Genomic DNA, 20911 nt, shown 5'->3' with positions numbered 1-20911 from the left:
CAAAAAACATTTTGGTATACAAAATAGACGTTTTTGTTAAAGGCCACACATCTTCAGGACTTTTCCTTACAAAGTTATATCATATTTAAGCTTATTTTTTTGATAACTCTAGAAACCTAGAATCTTAAAAAGGGGCAAGTGGAATCATGATGTCAAAAGCTTTTTTTATAGTTTAGCTCGAGTACCCAAGACTGTTATAAGTTTCATTTGTCCCAATCCACCCAATCCTTATTCTATACGTTGTTAAATTTATCGAAAAATAAGTTGAAATATCCTATAACTTTGTAAGGAAAAGTCTTGCAGATACGTGATTTTCAACATAAACGTGTGTTTTGTATGCCCAAATGCATCTTTAGAACAACGTTTTCTTGTAAAATGTAACTAACAAAAATTAACTACAAAAAAACTAACTTTTAAGTAACTTCAATATAAAATGCTCTGTAACTTTGTACTCAATGAAGATAGTAATTTTGTTTGTTCAGCAAAATTTCATATTTTTGCATATTCCAAAACTTTGCGAAATAAACCATTCCTCTATTTCTTAACACGAAAAAGTTAGTACATGTAATATATAAAAACTTAGTGCAACATATGTTCGCCGTACTCTAATACGGGTGAATTGGGACAAATGGAATCTACAATCGTTTATAGTACTCCAGCTTAACTTCAAGAAAAAGTATTGACATCATGATTCCGCTTGCTCCTTTTTAACCTATACTCTTTTAAAGCTAACGAAAAAATCAGCTACAATATGATACCGTACTGCATTAAATTTCGAACACTTAAGCTATGATGTGACTTCTTGTAAAACTTGTAAAACTTGTAAAAATCAACGGAAAATGAATTTCATCGACGATCTTAAAGCTTTAACGTGTTGGTTATTTTATTTTCGTTGTAATTAAGTGCTATTTAATATTGGTGCCGTGTCAAAAAAATATTAGATGAAAAAAACCTAAATTAATCCACCTAGCGGTCAGACCCAGCCTTTCTCATTCAAACCTTTATTTGTAAAAATAGATTTACAAGAACGCTTCAATCCAATAAATGTATTTTTACTCTTTTGGTTCTAAAATATTGAATATATGATAGTTTGAGACCCCTCCCTCTTCTGGAAGGGTAGGGTCCCATACAAATGAAACCTAAATTTCTGCGCAAATCAAGAACAAACCAAGCAAATGAAACCAAATAGGGCATGTGGATGTTTAAAGGGGTAACAAATATGTCTAAAATAGTTGGATGCCCCTCCCTTTTCTGGAAGGGAGGGATTCCATACAAATGAAACACAAATTTCTGCACATCTCGACAACTAATCAGCTAAATGGAACCAAATTTGGCGGGTAAATGTTTTTAGTGGTAAAAAATATGTCCATAATGTATTGACACCCCTCCTTCTCTTGGTGTTTCTGCCTGCCTATGCTCCATTCTATAACCCGATTGCCATACAAATGAAACACATATTTTTTGCACATCTCGAGAACTAAGCGAATAAATGGAACCAAATTTAGCATTTGAATGTTTTTAGGGGTAACAAATATGTCTATAATGGTGCGACTCCCCTCCCTTTTCTGGAATAGAAGGGTTCCATACAAATGAAACACAAATTTCTGCACATCTCGCGAACTAATCAACTAAAGGAACCATATTTGGCAGGTGGATGTTTTTAGTGGTAACAAATATGTTCCATAATCGACTTCAAGCAACATTTTGGATTGTAAGATGGCAACTTCCGGTTTCTGAAAAACAGCCAAAAATGGCCGATATCCACCCAATATAATAATATCCGGATCTAGAATGATACACAGGAGCTAAAATCGAACACAGATACCATTTTGAATTCTAAGATGGCGACTTCCGGTTTCTGAAAAACAGCTTAAAATGACCAAATACCACCCAATATGAGTGTTTCTTTAACCAGTATGACGTTCAAAATCCAGAAATTGTCTCCAAATGCCATTATGAAATAAAAAATGGCGACTTCCGGTGTCGGAAAAACAGCGGCAAACGACCAAATACCACCAAATATGGGTATTTCCGGAATCGTAATGATGCACTGGAGCCTCAAATCGACTTCAGACTACATTTTGAATTGTAAGATGGCAACTTCCGGTTTCTGGAAAATAGCCTGAAACGAACGATTCCCATTAAATATGAGTATCTCTGGAACCAAAAAGATGCACAGAAGCTAAAAATTGATCACAGACACAATCTTGAATTTTAAGATTGTGACTTCCGGTGTTTTTGGAACCAGAATTACGCCCAGATGACAGAAATTGCTTTCACAGGCAATTTTAAAGTCCAAAATGACGACTTTCGGTTTCTAAAAAACAGCCCAAAGTGATCAAATACCACCCAATATGAGTATTTCCAGAGCCAGAATATTGCAAGAAGCTAAAAATTTACCTCAGACACCATTATGGATTGTAGGATAGCAACTTATGGTTTCTGGAAAACACCAAAAAATGGCCGATTTCCGTCTAACATGAGTATCTCCGGATCTAGAATGATACACAGCAGCTGAAATCGACTACAGGCCCTCATTTTGGATTCTAAGTTGGCGGTTCCTGGGAAACAGCCGAAAATGATCGAATAACACCCAATATGGGTATTTTTTCAATCAGAATGACCCTCATAGGCCAGAAATTATCTTGAATACCATTTTGAAAGCCAAGATGGCGACTTCCGGTTTGTGAAAAACAGCCCAAAATAACCAAATACTATCCAATATGAGTATCTCTGAAAGTAGAATGATGCAATGGGCTAACAATTGACCTCAGGCACCATTTTGAATTGCTAAATGGCAACTTCTAGGAAACAGTCGAAAATGACCGAATAATACTCAATATGGATATTTCCGTAATCGAGATGATGCATAGAAACCAAACAATGACCCTGGACACCATTTTGAATTTAAAGACTACCACTGTTAGTTTCTGGAAAACATCCAAAATAACTAAATACCTTCCAATATGGGTATTTCCGGTGTCAGATTGATGCCAGAAAATCTGCTGAAAATGACCGAATACCACTCAATATGAATATATTCAGAATTAAGGCGATGTACAGAAGCCAAAAGTCGAGGATGTTGTTATTTCGATAAAACCAATCATTTCAAACGATTTGTCTTTTGACTTTGATCATATCCTATGGCCGATTCGTCGTGCATTTGCACACTTTAAACACATCGCAACGAATCAATGAATTCGGAACGTTCAAATAGTACGATACCACATTTAGATTTTGTTGAGGCCACATATATCGATCAAAGCAAGTATAGATTTAAATAGTCTTTGAATTTCTTTTCTTTCCATATCTTTTGAGCCACATATCAAATTGTTATGAAGTTTGTTATTTGTAATTTTGAGAGATGACTCGTTGGTATGACACTAGTTATGTTAAAATAAGTCATGTAATCGTTGTTTTATTAACAATTTAATACATAACGGTGGCATAATTTCGATTATAATCAAATGAAATGAGAACGTATAGGGCAGCCAAGCTTTGAAACCAAGTGTTCAATCAGATTTCATCAGTTATCTAGCCCGCTCATCTGATAATAATATTGATCAAGTCGGTTGTGTAGTTTCTGAGATTATGAAGTTTCGTGATTTTCACATTTCGGTACATTACAGACGAAGTTACAGTCCGATTACAGAAAAATTCAATAGGGTGTTATGAGGCATCTAGACTTATTAATTGACACTAATTTTGTGGAAATCGGGTCAGCCATCTCTGAGAAAAGTGATAAGTCCAAGTAGTCTTCGGAATATGTTACTTTTCATAGCTGGATTTTACATTTTTAAACATAACAGGCAAAGTAAGAGTCCGATTGCAAAACAAATCAATAGAGTCTTATGGGGCAACTAGACCTTCCATTTGACACTGATTTTATGAAAATCGGTACAGCCATCTCAGAGAAACATGAGTGAGATTAAACAGTCTTTAGAACACGTTTCTTTCCATAACTTTTGAACCATATGTTCAATCTTTAAAAAATTCGAAGGTTAAGGGTTTTTCAGGTAGCCCATTCATTTGAAATCAATTTTGTTCAAATCGGTTGTATAGTTTTTGAGATAATGATGTTTAATGATTTTTACATTTTGATACATAACCTCTAAACTAAAAATCCCTTTACAATGAAATTAAATAGGGTCTTATGGGACAATAAGATCTTTCGTTTGCAATTTATTCCATGAAAATCGGTCCAGTCATCTCTGAGAAAAGTGAGTGAGAAAAAAAATCTGCACATACACACACACACACATACATACACACACACATACAGAAAACGCTCAGCTCGTCGAGCTGAGTCGAGTGATATATGCCATTCGGCCCTTTGGAGCACTTTTTTACTTTCGGTTTTGCAAGTGATTGCTATACCTTTCTAGGAGAAAGGCAAAAAGTGCTATTTACACAGATTCAAACATGTTCCATTTATTAAATCAACGAGAATTCAGACCTCGGTTTTGATTCAAATTCCGAACACTTCAATATAATCACTAAGAGATAGATAGGTATACCGTCTCAACACTGACTGTCACTTTTTTCAACGCCTGCTGTTTCCCTGGAAGTGGTCCTGCAGTGACGAGCTACACAGCACTGGGTGAAGGACATTCCAAGGAACAAAATGGTATATAATTATCATACTTTTGATTACTCTAGCAATAGTAATGTGAATTTTATTCCGAAAGGTTTGAAGTTTGAAACTGTTCTAAGTTTGAGTCAAAACGGTATAACTTTTTAAGGAAAAGCCCAGAAGATGTATGGTCTTTGGCAAAAATTTGTGTTTTTTAGGCTCTGAAAATTTCTTCGAACAACATTTCCGTGTAAAATACCATTATCAAAAGTTATTTACAGAAAACTATAATTTAAGTAAATTCCGTATAATATACTTTATAACTTTGTAACGAATGAAGATAGGATTTTTATTTGTTCAACAAAGTTTCATATTTTTGAATTTTCTACAACTTTTTCGAATAAACCAATCCTCTATCTCTCAACACATATTCTCGCATTTGTTTCCATGCATATAATTATTCAGTGCAGAGTCTAAACAAAAAAAATAATTTAAACGGAAAGTGTGTTCTTCGTTAATAGTGAAAGTCCATCAGCAAAGCAGCCAATGAACCACCAACAAGTTGTATTTCAATACGCCGAAACGAACAAAGTTTCACATGGATTTTATCCCCATTCAAAGCTGGCTGGAAAAGAACGGAAACTTTCCTTCGTGTGAAGACACAAGTTGTCTCTACAGTAAACTATTCTGACGAGCACTTCAGTTTCGTATAGATTCTCTAGGATGCCTCATATTGAAATCGTAAACGTCCTCGATAAGGTAGCCTGAATAGGAACCTCAAGACTGCCATGCCAATGGGACTAGGAGTCTTCAATGAGAATCCATCGGATTCGGAACCTTTAATTTTGAAGGGTTTGCAGAAATAACATCGCTTTTATAAGACACTACCCTACCTAACACACATATAATCCAGAGTGTGAATTCCCAGAATAGAGATAATTGATTCCATTTGCAAACGGGAATGATTCCTCTCACAATTCTGTCAGCGACTCATCCACTCAGAATTCTCAGGATGATGTGTTCCCATCGGGTGCAGATAGATATTTTTTTTTGACATTTTAAAGTAAGTTATCACAAATGACAGATACTCACCTGATCGGACCTACAATACAAATAAGGTGGGAATGTCCTAGGTGCTCAATAACGTCTCGAAGGCTGTCTCAACAACGGGAAAATGGTCATAGATAGAAATGGCTCGGCTGAGAGAAGAGAGCTGACAACACTTCCCGCAATATTTTGGCGAGGAACAGGAAAATATTAACTTTTTCAAGCAAATGGTTCTTGGGCGCTAAGATTGGTGTGGCACAATAGTGGCACCCAGTAAGCATTTTCTGCTATTTTTAGCATTTTTGCAGCTACTATTTGTAATGTGCTCTGTCGTGAAAGTGTTAGAGTTTTAGTTTTTTTAAGACTGCAAGGTTGTTTTTCTCCACATGCAATTAAAGTAAGACATAATGATACAAAATTTAGTAAAAATATTTCGAAATCATTCTAATGTTAAAGGTGTTTACCAAGCTCATGATGTGAGCTGCGAATGAAAACTCAGTTTTGTTGTGAATTCTAGACATATACAGCTCACATGAATTACTAGAAGCTGTCCTATGTTGGGGAGGAAATGATTTTTTTACTGCCTGTTCATGAGCTCCAACAGTGCGACCGCTGCTTCTTTCAGGCCCTCGAAAGCAAAACCAAAACTGAATTCATTAAAAAAATCTTTCTCGAATTAGAGGTGGCAAAAAAACTCATGAAACTATAGGTGCTTGTTTGTTAACCACATGTCAAACAAGTTTAGATCTTTTGATTTAGGCGATAAAAAATCATGGATAATCGTCCTCCTTTGACGGCAAGGGTTTGTCCAAAGTCATCTTTGAAGCAAAACGACTCAATGACTCCTTCAGCCCATAAACCATACTGTTGTGTGTTGATTCTAGCCAACTAGTTAAACTTGGTGCGAAATTTGGAAATAACATCTCTATTGTGGTTTCATTAGGTTGATTATGAGAACCATAAGATGACCGTTACAGGTGAACTAGGCGTTTCTCACAGAACAAAAACTTTTTTTTCGTGTAAGTTCCAAGTTCAGCATGATAAAATACTGCACAAGTTTAACTTTGACAGATAACGCTCGAACGCCATTACATACCAGTGCTGCCAACTTAAAGAGAAAGATGATTACTCCTTATAACATTGAAAGTTGCCATTCGTGATTGGCCATACAAAATAATTAGTTGATAATTTACTAGAAAATAAAAACAAAATTTTTTATTAAAAAAATCTCATTCAAATTTGCACTTTATTATCTATCGCTAAAAATTTTCAGACAATAAAAAATGGGTTAGCTTTTTTCATCAAATAAACATACACACGCAGCGCAATGTTTCGAAATAATCATGATAGCAAAAAGCCTTCATGCAAACAAAAAATATAATAAACAAATAGAGCATCAAGCAATTAACCTTTCCAATTACTATTGTTAGTGTGCCAAATCGCTTTCTGCACTGGCAATGGTTGAAGTGAACGTGGCTTCAACGAGCGTCTGGGAAGTCTACAGTTTGTCACAAACAACAAAATAAAAAAAGAAGACCCACAATCATTTTACTATCCATCGACTGCGGCCATGAATGGCCGTCCAAAAATATAGACCGAGAAAGCACCAGAGGCAACGGAAGTAATAACAGTCGAAAAGAAACGCTATAATGACCTTCGAAATGATTCGCCAAAACACATCGTGCAAAAATTGAACCACCAATCAGGCAGCTCGTCGTGACCCGTTTTCTGGTGAGCTCAGTGAGCCGCAGTCGATGCGTGTAGTGTGGCAAAGCATGACGATAATAATGATCATACAATGCTAACTTTGCGATGCCCTAATCTACGAAAGAAGCTTTCACTTCAATGTATGTTGGGACTGTCCAATCTTCTACATCCCGGAATTTTTTTTCACAATTTACTATTTAGTAACAATTTAAGCTACGTGGTAGGTATTCATGCCATTTGATATACGCTAGAAGCGAGAGAATAGTGAAAAAAAACTTACGTTGTTTTTCCGTAGGTAATACGAAAACCCTTCTCTAAACAACAGTGACGTATGCGACTTTAAACAAAGCCGATTTTCCCCCCTACCAAAGATAACGAACTAAAAGAGTTTTGCCTTTTGCAAAACAAACCCCGCCGCAATTTCGCTCCTAAATGCTGCCTGACGTATGTGCGCCCGGTAAGATTCACAGGCTTAGCATAACAACAGTCCGAAACTGTCAGTCCGTCAGTCAGCCATCCAAGTGCTGGGCGGTCGGTGGTGGAACATTTCTTCAAAGCTAATCTCGGCTTTACTTGGCGCATTGTTCCCGGGGCAAGGCGAAAAACAAAACGGAACCATAGAAGCTCTTAAGTTTTGCCTTGTTTTCTGGTCTAAATTTGGGTGTGTCCTGCGGCCAGCCTGGGAAATACTCTCTTTTCAACATTTCTGTCGGGCAGTTTCCGAAGATTTGATGCGTAGAATAACATCAAATTCGGGCGGCGAATAAATTACACAATTTCTGCCCCGGACGATGAAGTGCCGGCCGCTGCTGTGGTTTTAAGCCCTGTGGTTAAGATGGTTCAAGCGATGGAAAATGTTGCGGCTATTCAAACGTGTTTTGTGTTTCTAGTTTTTATCGTTATCGTTAGTTCGGAACCGGCGAGCCGCTTTTTGCTATTCCTCTGTTCGAAACATTCTCCTGTGGTTTGGTTTTCACTTTTTTCTCCCTAACGAAATGATTCATCAAACCGCAGCGGCTACATGAGCCTTACTATTCTATCCAGCAAAAAAAGTGAAGAGCTTTGATTGAGGCACCCGGACTGGCAGACGCTTTCGCCCCAGCCGCACCCACAGTCACTCGTATCCTTCTAACAGGATTAGGCCATCTGAATTTATACATTTATTATCCTTGGACTCGGCTTTCGTTGTGGATGATGGGCCACTCTCAGCTGCGTGCTCGGGCACCATTTAGCCTTAATGGGACCCGTCAGAGCTGGTAGCCCACCCACACACAAACCCGTAGCTGACGATGCTCTCGACTTGTCTGCTTTTGAAATGGTAAAATTTTCAAACCATTAATAAATGATTACCCCGGCAAGAAGGCAGGGTTCTGCCGGTCCGAATCCCTCAGCCGAAGAAAAGCCTTTCTATAAGTACTCTCTAGGAGATCTAGACAGAACGAAATTAATTTTCAATAATTAAACCCTGCCGGAAGAATCGGTTGCTGCTTTAGTTCGTGCTACCGGGATGCGGTCTGTGGCTCGAGAGATGCTCCTTGTATTCTTACGACGTCAACGGGTGCGGTTTTCCTTGCCACAACTAGGGCTAGTAAAATAGTGCAACTAGGTACGGTACGCAAGCGGAAGTATTTCCGTACGGCACGTTTAGAATGAAAGCGAGGTTCGCCTGATGACATTCAATCGATCCAGCTGCCGTTCGGTTGCTCGAAGCGAAATATTCACTTTTTACCAGAAATGCATCGTCTTTGGCCTTTTCATCGTTTTAATAGCTGGCACACAGACAAAACGTGCTGGAAGTCGCTCGCACATACGTCAAAGGGATCCATCGAAATGAGCATCAACGATGGCCGGAATCGTTTCCTATTGCTGGGTTCAAAACATAGTCCCAGGGAAGGACGAACGGAGCGGTATACCGCGTGATGCTGTGATGTGTGAATTCTGGGGGCGCTCATTCGTTCGAAACTGATTGAAATTTGAAATGAATTTTCATTTCAGCACTTTTTTCTCATCTCCACCTACTCCTGTATCGGCCGGGCACAGGCTGTGTCCTTTCGAAGGGCAACCGAAGAAGCAGTGTCAAATGGATAAAATCCTCGTTCGAATTGGTTCGATACAGGGGGCCTGGGAGCGGACACCACCGGTCAAGGCAGGAGCCGATTCAAAATCGGTCTTGCTTTTCAAGTGATGATGATTTCGTTTTGAAGGGTATCGATTGTTTTTCTTTCATTTCCCCATGGAAATCAGGTTTTTTTCGTTCTATCAACCCTCACTGTTGGCAAATGCAATTGGAGCAGTTTTTTTTTTTGTAATGGCTCGATACTGTCTGTCGGTGCGGTTAGATGGGAAAATCCTGTTCGGCTATATTCAAGGCTCTTTGTATGGAATGGTGCTCATATCAAAGTGCTAACGGCGCTTGGTGCGAAAGTGCTTTGATCTCTACCGATTAGAAGCCGGTAGTTGCGTGAAAGCTCGTTAAGCTTGTCTTAGCTAACTTTGAAGCTTTCATTTATTCCCATGCTGGGAGAAATAATTGAAGGCTGCTGGATAGGAGCCTTTTTTGGGGAAGAATGATGAGAATCTGTAGCAATTAGGCACGTGCGTACTAGCTGAAACTCGTGAAACAGTAACTTTTTTTCTTAGTATTAAACGAGTAACAATGAAAAATTTAGAAAAAGGAGACGTTGTCAAATATTTCGAGCGAAATGATTCATCGCGTGTTGGCCATCTTTTGTTCATGTTCGAAGTCACCGTTTGTAGTTAGGGAAAGTCAAACTCAAGTACTGCACTTTAAAAGAAGGGAAGAGAATTCCGCCGTAGTTTCACAATTGTTCCCATTTGCTTAGGCAACAGCATTACTGGATGCAACAGAAAAGTAGGCCATTGCGCATTACTAAACACGATAGTTCAAGTACCATTTCGCTCGTAAATCGACCGTTTCATGTGCAAGAGCAATAAAAATAAAAGGGTTAATCTTCGATAGGAATCACATGAAAAAAAAAAACATTACTGAGGCGCTTCAGATGTGTTAGCTAAAACGTGCCATGAATCATCTGTCGTAAAAATGGAAAGCAATTGCGAAACTGGATGAGAACATGGCTTCAACGCATTTAAACTGAAAAAAAGTTTCTTCCCATCCCGTGACGTTAACTAAAATTAAAAATATAATCAGAAAAATAAGTTATTAGAATCTAAAACTATGAAATCTTTCTACCGTATGAGCAGGGTGCATGTAAATGTTCACAGGGTATCCAATATTTCTCACTTTTGGAGTACTAATTTCCAAATTATTCCTACAAAAATCGATTTTTGGCCAATGTTCATTTCTGGTCAATCGCAAATAAAATTGGTACAAACAGTGTGGGGCCAGAATTCGTGAAACGGATCACTAAAACTCGTGATGTATAATTTTTTCAATTAATAATTTTGAACAAAAAAATAGCAACAACTCGAAACTTTCAGTAAACTTTTGAAATTACTTACTCAAAAATACCTGTGATTTTTATCAAACTGTTCAGTGCTCACATTTCATTTTTCATCATTGAAAAAACATTAATTCCTCCAAAAAAATACATTGATCACCTGATTTTATCATCCTTCTGATGGTGTTGGGTGAGGTTATAAAAAAAGGAAAGTGATAATATTGAGATTTTTTTTTATTACTGCTAATTTAACATGGAAGATACTATTCACTGGTTGCAGAACTACGAAATCAATAGCATAGTTGAAACAGCACTGATGGATTTCGTTATGATACATGCATTCTAGTATATCCAGTACTTGCTTTAAAAATACAAAACCTGGAGCAGATCCGTTTAAAAGATAAATATATGATTATTTTTTCAAAAAATTATCAAAATTAGCTGGTTTTATGGTACTAGCCTAAATACATTGAAAAGGCTGATCACAGACTCTTACAAATACAGCAACAATTTATTGTTTCAATTTTGTTGTGTTAATATTCGAGCTCATACCCAGTGGAAAATATTCGACACCCTATCTTACGCCGCACTGCAAGTGCATGAAAATGTTTTTGGATTGCAATATCTGGTTATTTCCTGCCGTTTTTTTTATCTTCATCATACATTCTCTATGCGTTTGCTTATGAAGATAAGTGACATCTACCGTACATACACTGGCAAACGTTTTTAGATCATTTTACTAAATGATAGGGCTTCTTTTACGTTCGTTATGCCAGCAGTTTCATGCTTTTGGTAAAAATTTCATTCATAAATTTAGTTCCAAAACGTCTCGTAAAATGGTCTCTAGCTCACTCTATGTTTCTGTTTCGCTCGACCTATGAATCGTCGTCGTATCTTGCTGTTCATATTTTTTCACTTTTTGTCGATAACGTTCGTGGTTGTGGTAGATGCGTAAACGTGTGAATGATCTGTTTGGATGACTTAATGTGGTGAATAGATGTAGAAAGGAGCGACCCGTCTGTGCAAGCGCTGCAATGTTGTTGTTATAACTTATTTCAATTCATGTTCAGCCGCAGAAAAGAGCACAACAACAACCATCAATTATTCATGAATTAGTCCCATAAATGTTTATCCCTTTTTTGGGAACACAATATAAGGGACACATATTCCATATGTTTTTCGAATCTATTTTTTTGTGTTTTCTGTGTTGAAAATTTGAAAATTTCAGCTATGGAAGGCAGTCAATCGAGATCTTCTTTATATGCCCTAACACTTCTTATTGTATTTTATAATACATTTTTATTAATCTCACATTATATGTAGATGATCATTCCTCAAAATTTCAAAATGGAAAATTTATGTGTTGTGTCGGTGTTGCACGAAACCGAAGATATTCCAACCTGACTGTAAGGACGTGGCCGGCGTCGTTATTGGTCTATGAGAAATCGGGTCATTAAATGATGCACAGTGAGAAGGAATCACCACTCGTTCTTTCAGTTGATTCATTGTGCATCTTGAGTGGCTCGGACCCATCACGGAGTAGCAACCATTGATATGTACTGTTAGAACTAAGCTAAGCTATACATTATGGCTTTAATTTACATTTGAATCACTTTTTAATGAATCTCACGAAAAGGGCAAAGCAGAACACTGTGCAAAAAGGTTTAATTATTAATGTGAATAATATTCAGAATTCTACACATATTCTACACAGAATTGTGCAAGTGTACTAAAATATTGAATCTAAATAGAGAATCAGTTCACCCTGACATTCTTTCAATGTGTTGTGTGATGTGATAAAACCAGGCGACAATATCGGGAAACAGATTAAATTGAAGTCAGACAAAATCGGAGCGTTATATAATAGGGTGATTACTGTATACTCATAAACTATATCTTAAGATGTACCAGCTGTAAAAATTTTATTAAAATCGATGCAATATTTTCAAAGACATATTTAAAAAATGACTCAAATATCAAATTGCCATACCATTATGAAACTTACTCAAAATCAATTGAAATTGGAGTATTCTGTTTGCTAGTGAAACTCTTGAATTTTTTATTATTTATTTGTTTTACGGATTCCTTTCCTATTTAAATGGAAGATAGATCTGTTTATTCAGTATTCATGTGATTCATACCGTTCAACACTTATCATACAAATGCCAGGTTTGTTAACTATGTGGAAAAAAAATCCATCACTTATTATTCACTTCTCAATTCTTATTTTTCATTTCTTATTTCTCATTTCCAATTGATTTTCCACGTTTCTCATTTTTCTGCTCATTGTTGATTTCTCGTTTCTTATTTCTCATTCCTCATTTCTCATTTCACACTTCACATTTCTCATTTCCCATATCTCATTTCTTATTTCTTATTTCTTACTCCTCATTTCTCATTTTTCGTTTCCCATTTCCCATTTCTCATTCCTCATTTCTCATTTCTCGTTTCTCAATTCTTATTTCTCATTTCTCATTTCTTATTTCTCATTTCTCATTTTTCATTTCTAATTTCTCATTTCTCATTTCCCATTTCTCATTTCTCATTTCTCATTTCTCATTTCTTATTTCTCAAATCCCATTTCTCAGCGGGGGCGTAGCGTGGTTGGTAACGTCTCCGCCAACCACGCTCGACGCCTGGGTTCGAATCCCATCGCCGACATATGGTTGTCGATGGTTGTGAGGTTGCGTGATCCACTGGTCCCAACTGGTCTAGATTCAATCCTAGTCGATACCGAGAGATTTTCTGAGGCGAAAAATCTCTGGAATCACGCCTTCTATCGCATGAGGAAGTAAAGCCGTTGGGGCCGGTCTGTTAATCAACGGGTCGTGAGTTAGGGTCCTGGGTGGAGTCGCCTCCCCGGGCGTCGGTGATTGGCACAATAACAGTGGCGGAACTAGACCGACGGTTAATAAGCGACAATGAAAAAAAAATCCATTTCTCATTTCTCAATTTTTCCTGTGCTGTTCCCTACCTTTTTGAAGTTACCTCGCTCGATTTGAAATGTCAAGGACGGTTTATCTTATAAATTAAATTATTTGGACTCTAGTTTTTATATTTGTCTCATCTTGCAATCATCATGTTGTCGTTATCGTCTTTCTCTGTGTCCTAACGAATCGAGTGACATTTGTCATCTGTTTTGTGTCTTAAGGTATATGTCGCAGATTTGTGCCCTTAATAATATATAGGGGTCGTTGTGTCGTAGTTTTGAATACATGTCTTTTCCTTATTCTGAATTGTTCAATGAATAGGCTCCAGTACATCCTTTGTCTAACAGATGAACCCTGAAGCATATCCAAAATTAAATCTTTTGATATGTCCCAACTGCATGTCAATACAACTCTCATTTATATGTTTTGTAATCGTTGTAGTCTTCCACAATAGTCAAATTGCAGCATAACGACAAACCGTACATACGCTACCTCATTTTTTTATATTTCATTTCTTTATATTTGTATCTCATTTCTTATTTCTAATTTCTGATTTCTAGTTTCCAATTTCTAGTTTGTAATTTCTAATTTTTAATTTTTAATTTCTAATTTCTGATTTTTCATTTCATATTTCTCATTTCTCACTTCTCACTTCTCACTGTTCATTTATTATTTGTCACTTTTACATTTAACTTTTATCATTTTCCATTTTTCTTTCCCCTTGTTTCATTTCTAGTGCGTAGTTTCTCATAATGCACTTCTCATTTGAAAAATAGGCTGTTATTTTTTTTTATTTTGAAATCCGTTTTGAAATTTTATAACGTCCCTCAAACAAAATATCATATTCTTGAAAAATAAAACATCAATTATGATAAACGATTATGAGATTATGAACTCAATCTCCGATAGTAATTAGTGTTTTTTTTATTCAGAATATGCACGAGCCAGGAAGATTTCTCTGACTGAAGTTCCCAGCTTCTTGAAATCATCAGCACCCTCTGCGCAATTTTTAAAGTATTCATAAGACTCTAGAGAAATCAAGCTGCATAACATGTGCAAAGATTTGCTGTTCTAGGTACACGATGATATTGTGTTTGCTTCATTTAAGTTAGAAGACTCAACCCTCTAGTGCCCAAGATATATAGTGGTTTAACTGAAGCCCGCCTAAGAGCGTGCTTGGGCACTAGAGGCTTAAATTTCGCTAGCTAGTGACTTTTTTCAAGTGTCATTTCCCAAACTCATCCCTTACAACAACCGGATCTAAAAAATCCCATCAGAATATCTTTTGTTTATATAAAGAATGAACATGATGCTAAAGCGCATCAAGAGTAAAAACGAGTTCACGGAAATGTAGATGTAGCCGAAACATCGTGCCGTGATTAGTTCCATCGCTTTAAAACCGATAAATTCGATGGTGACGACTGTCCGTTTGAAGCAAGGCCAAAAACCTTCGAAGACGCTGAATCGGAAGAATTGCTCGTTGAGCATCCATGCCAAACACAGGTACAGCTTGCTTCGATATTAGGAGATACCCGCCAAGATTGCATGCTTTGGGATTGATTCGAAAACAAGCAACTTGGGTTACGTATGATTTAAAGAGACGTTGAGCGTCGTGTTTGAGCCAGGTCACAATTGCTACAGCGCCAATCGTGACGAATGATGAAAAATGGAGACATTACATATAAAATGCTCAAGTGTGCGATTAACAATATCATTCAGTGATTAGAATTAGCATGGATTCAGTGATTAGAATTAGCATGGATTGAAAATCACTTAAACAGAGAGATATCGTGAAATATTTCACAACGTGTCCGGAATGTTGTTAATGACTTGATCAGCAAGGCTAAACACGAGTATGAAAGCAGTAAAGTCAAGACAAGTATTCCCTGTCAGCAGCTATGGAACAATATTAGAAAGCTTGGTGTGGCTAAAAACGATTAAAATGAGAATGTTGGTTATACGGCACATGAAATCAATAGCTACATATTTTATTTCTAATTTTTGCTCTGATCTAGTACCGAAAAACGACTTTAAAAGATTTGGTTTTTGACACATTACTATTTTTCCTATCAAGTCAAATGCTTGTGAACTGAACAATATTCCAATTGCGTTCATTAATATAATGTTATCTTGAATCTGGCCAGTTATTATTTACTTGTTCAACACAATCATGTCCCAGAAAATGGCAGCTTGTCAAAGTAATTCCTTAAAAAAAGGAAATAATGCATCTGACATCGCAAATATTAGATCCTTGAATCTTTTAAGCGCGTTTTCTAAACCATTTGAAAAATTGATCAAAGCACAAACTACGGATAACATTCAAGAAACGGGTGTTCTCAGATCTTTTCAGTCAGGGTTTTGGAAACATCATAGTAAGTACATAATACATCATAGTGTTGCTCATAAAAAACTTTTGACTATCATCTTTATTTGATTTCTCAACAACGGTAATCAAGTCATACCTTACGGATAGATACCAAACTGTTTCCTGTAATCAAGTTCAGTTTACTTAAATTTGGAACCAGTACAACGCATGTACGTTGGGCATTACGCATTTGATGCTCTAGCACATTTTGATTGTATTACGCATCTCCAAACCACTACACTTATAAAGCATCAACCGATGTTCAGAAGACTGGCATCGTTAAAACAGTGCAACTAGCACCGAATTCTGATAATGTCATGAATCAGGTCATTTGAAAACATCATTCAATCATTAAAAATAAACAAAAACATTAGATTTGTTCAAAACATTTTGCATTTAACAATGAATCTGGTTTTATTCACACGCATTCGGTCTCGCGTTACTGGTACCAGCGTCAATAACTTCTGCGGCAACGAGGCTCGCTATTGGCCATTTCGATTATTACACACCGGCTCGTGAAAAAAAAAGAGCGATTTTTTGAGCGCCTCGAAACTGTTCGTTTACCCGAAACCGAAGTTTACCGAAACAATACGATTTCTGGTATATGATACATGTTCTGAATTCGATCTCTGTCAATGTATTTCTTGTGCAATTTTTGCGTTAAGCGTTTCACGCATTCGTTGTGCGAAGTCAGAGCAAATTCTATGCGAATTCAAGAACACATTGGATGATTAAAGCTTGAATTTTTGCGTGTATTAAGCTCAGCTAATTTTATATGGCGTCCCACAAGTATCCGTTCTAGGTCCACTCTCATTTTTGCTTTGCTTGTACACTAGCTCGGATTATTCCAACCAACCAGATGCTGCTAGGAAAATGAACCACGACTTGAACAAAATGTCGTTATGGTCGAATAAAAAAGAAGCAAAGCCTTGGTGCTACATTCCGATTCGGAACTTGACCTTTATTTTACACAGACTTCGCAGCCGACTATTTAGTGTACAGGACAATTGCGGGGCAAGCGCTACGATTCTACTGACACTAACAATTCCTCCCGAGACGAGACTCGAACCTACGACGACTAGCTTGGTAGGCCAGCATCGTACCTCGAGACCATCTGGGAGAATGGTCGAATACAAACCTTTTATTGGTTAATCCCCAGAAAACTAAAGCTATACTGTTTTTCAAAGCTATCCTCACTCCTCCATAACTAGATTTCCAGGGTAAGCAAATTAATTTTTTCGACAAGGTCAACAATTTAGGAGTAATTATCGCATCTCAGCTTAAATAGGATACCCACATTAATTCCCAGTGCGAAAAAATTTATGGCACGGTAAAGCGTCCTGATTTGGTTTTGATTTGGTTTTAGACTTAAGAATACTTCTATTAAAGGGTGTATGCAATTCAGCATACACTCTCTTCAATGCATTGTAGCTCGAAAAGTTGCATGAAAAACTGTCAAAGATTGTGTTCCAGGCAACATACAAAATTTATTTTTTATAGTTGTGAATATTTCCTTGTGCTACCAGAAGAAAAACATCATAATGGAGAAACAGGAAACATACGTCTTAATCATGGCCGCGGTGAGACAGCAAACATGAAAGATCTGGATGACTAAAATCATGGTATAGTCAATCCATATTTTTAGCTCCAGTAACTAATTACCTTTTTTTGGTTCAAACTCTACGATTACAAATCTATCAGATTAGTTGATGAATCTATAACAATACACAAGTTTTCAAACGATTAGTAATGAATGATGAACGACCATCCACTGTACTTTACATTGGATCTGCTTCTCGGATTCCGTCCGAGGTCAAACCGAAACCAAGAGATAAACCGTTGCGGATTATTCAGCCTAATTGCGGTATTTTTGCGGACAGAGAACATCTCTCCTAAGCCATCCATATCAGTCATTCTGTCGAATCACATTCCATCCGACGGAGGAAAACCACGTGCGGTATGCCGCACTGCAATTAATCACACTAGATCTTATCAACGCGGAGTCAATCTTGCCCAGCGGTCCAACTAATCGCGACCAGTTAGTCCGTGGTCGTCACCGATGTCGGTCACGGGTTCTAGGGGACGACGGCGTGGGTACGAATATGTTTTCCCGATTTCATCAATCATTTCCAGCGGCTTTCGAGCAACATCGCATTTACACCGATAAGAGACTGCGGGCGCATGTTTTGGGGTGACCACCCCATTCGGTTGATTGATTTGCGGGTACGATCCGGTGGGAGGAATGAACAATACTCTCGCGATTTCAACTTGCGGTGGGCTTAAATCGAGGCTCGTGGTTGCCACTGGGGTTAAAGAGAACTTCGATTCTCTAGAACCTAAGACTTTACTTAAAACTGAAACAAAACACTCTAGCCCCAAACAATGCACCAACCCCTCGTGCTTTTAGCGATATCCCTAACCGCCCCAGAACCCAAACCCCATTCGTCTTTGTAGCTTTTCACGCAGATTGGGTCAATCTAGAATGGCAATTAATCAAAGCATCAGGAATAAATTAGGCCTAAGGGAACAAACCTTTTTGCCGTCGCGGAACTTGACGGTTCCTTCGATAATAGAACTAATATCCACCATTTCTCTGCTCTCTATCGGTTTCGGCTGCGAACGTGATCCGGGAAGGGCACCTTTTTTCACCGTCTTTCGCCGCTACGCTTTCGAAACTTTACTGCCACATTTACCGAACTCTGTACGTGCTCTGCTTGGCGTAAAACTTCGCGATCATTCAACTTTTTTTTCTGCTCTTTTCTAGCACACGCAATCAATGGATCAACGACGAATAATTTGGCACACTGTTTTCGTTTCGGATTCAGGTATCTTTTTCGATCTGCTGCTGTGTGAGTTACGACGGCTTAAAGAACAATCTGCGGAGCCAGACGCTCAATTTGTGTGGCGCTCCAAATCCATCAAACACATCACAAAGCACCAGTCCACTACCATTCCCCGAAGGGTCAACTGGGCTGAATTTGAACACTTTTTACGTCACCTTTGTTGGGCCCCTGTTGCCCTTACTCACTCACTCACTACCCGGTCTGCCACTGTTTGGATTTTAATTAAGCGAATACGCGCACTGCCTCGGAATAAACATTTCCCGATAGCTCAGTCCAGACATCGTTAATAATAAATGAGACCGAAATCAATTATTCACTGAGCTGGCAGTTCATTCCGGAATCTGATAGTGGCCCAAAGCACGGGCATTGATTGGCCCCGTACAGCCGGATTCAGCCGAAGCGTGAAATTCGTCCTGTGGCCGCGTTGCCGAAGCGCACCCGGTTCCGTGGACTTTATTTCCGGTGGATCGGATCTTTTTTTTTTGTTTTGTTTTCGTGCTGGACGGCTGCGCCGAGTATATAAAATCCTATCCAGATTGGATGGATGGCCTCGGAGGTGTGGGATTTACTTCCCGCGGTCAACCGGTGACGGGTGTAACGACGGTGATTAACTTTTTTTTATTTTGTGTCTTATGTTTCTCTCTGTCACTACCGGTGGTTTCTTCGTGGCGATGAAGTCGAAATAAACTTCCGACAGACAACGCTTCTACGGCTACGTATTTTTGGCACAGGTTTGCATTAAGCTCGAATTTGCATGAAACACCGTTTTACTTCTCTTCTATTTTTCACTAACTGCAATCAGCTGGTGGTTAATTTTTGTGTTGTACTGTAGCTGATTATGTTTATCACTTATTGTCAGCTTTTTTTTATTTTATTATATTTGTCGATCTACAAACACAATACATTTGGCACTCTTTACTTCACTGAGAACTTGTATAGTATTTATCTACCTGCGAAGACACACAAAATTAAGTTGGAGATGGACAGAATGTAACAACTATGATATGGTTTTTGAACAATCATTCTTTAATTGATTATGCTATAAAATAACCTTATATTGTGTAAATTCATTCAGGTTCAATATCTCAAGCAAATAGTTTAATTGATAATTGATAGATACATCATTTAGAGACCGCATAATTATTCAATTTCTCTCATATCACATGCTGCTACATTTCAAACCATCACAAATTCCTCCAATGGAACATTCCACTGCGTACTATTGCCACCCTGTCCGTCTACCGTTCACTATTCCCATTAGATCAGAACCTATATTAATTAATTTATTGAAAACAGTTCTCGTAGAGACCGCATAGACATGCATTAGTTCCGGCACTGGTCCTGATAGCACATGATCTCGAGCTCGATGTTCGAGGAGTTGGAAAAGTGGTGGCAGTCTAATGTTCCCATTAGGACACAAACACACACCGAGAGCCGCATGAAAGCTTTTAACCGTCCAGCCAGTTCGATTGACGGTCGGAACCTTGCCCCTATGGACTACCGGAAGCATAACAGCACTACAGGATGATTTGATGAACGGAAGCGTTGGCGGACTGCAGCCCCAAGATGAGCAAGCTCAAAATCGGCAACCACTCACCCTCCCACCGTGATAAGTATTATCAGCAATTTATTCAATATTTAATTCTTTTCTACACACAATAACCTAACGAAGGTAAATCGACAAAACATGAATAAATAAAATTTCATTCGAACTGAAGAGGCTCTTCGTTCGCACCTAGAGCACCGTCATGATGTTCTCTCGATTTCACTCAATGTCGTTAGGATTTTTTCGCCCACAATCACCGGCGCACATCTCAATTCGCAGACAATCCCGACTACAACAATGCACACCGGAGTGCTACCACGTACCACTCTGGAAATCCACTGCGTTCTGTGCCAGTTGGTGATTTTTCGCGTGAAACGTTAAAATATTTTCCTCCCTTTTCCAGTTGGACGTGGAGACGGACGGCGAGAACAAACCGCGCCAAACAAGGATCTTCACTTTGTTCCGAACTTTTCCCGTACTT

At 38.1% G+C, this 20911-nt stretch overlaps 1 protein-coding gene across 4 annotated transcripts in view; it reads right to left on the bottom strand.

The window, feature by feature from the left end:
* Positions 1-20905, bottom strand: part of LOC129722260 (uncharacterized) — a 266897-nt gene extending 245992 nt beyond the window's left edge. The window contains exons 1-2 of one of the 4 annotated variants that reach the window (XM_055675576.1): positions 20482-20905; positions 18574-19834 (exon numbers count right to left, since the gene is read on the bottom strand). In XM_055675576.1, the coding sequence (XP_055531551.1) occupies positions 18574-18630 (57 nt within the window). In that variant the 5' untranslated portion in view covers positions 18631-19834; positions 20482-20905. Of the gene's footprint in view, positions 1-18573; positions 19835-19935; positions 20346-20481 lie in introns of those variants that run through there. The other 3 variants (XM_055675577.1, XM_055675578.1, XM_055675580.1) reach the window with 3 other exon arrangements.
* Between the last annotated feature and the right edge of the window lie 6 nt (positions 20906-20911).

The sequence above is a fragment of the Wyeomyia smithii genome, chromosome 2, assembly GCF_029784165.1.
Source record: "Wyeomyia smithii strain HCP4-BCI-WySm-NY-G18 chromosome 2, ASM2978416v1, whole genome shotgun sequence".
Classification (NCBI taxonomy): domain Eukaryota; kingdom Metazoa; phylum Arthropoda; class Insecta; order Diptera; family Culicidae; genus Wyeomyia; species Wyeomyia smithii.
Note: the sequence above shows the minus strand (reverse complement) of the source record. Positions and strands in the feature narration are given on the sequence as shown.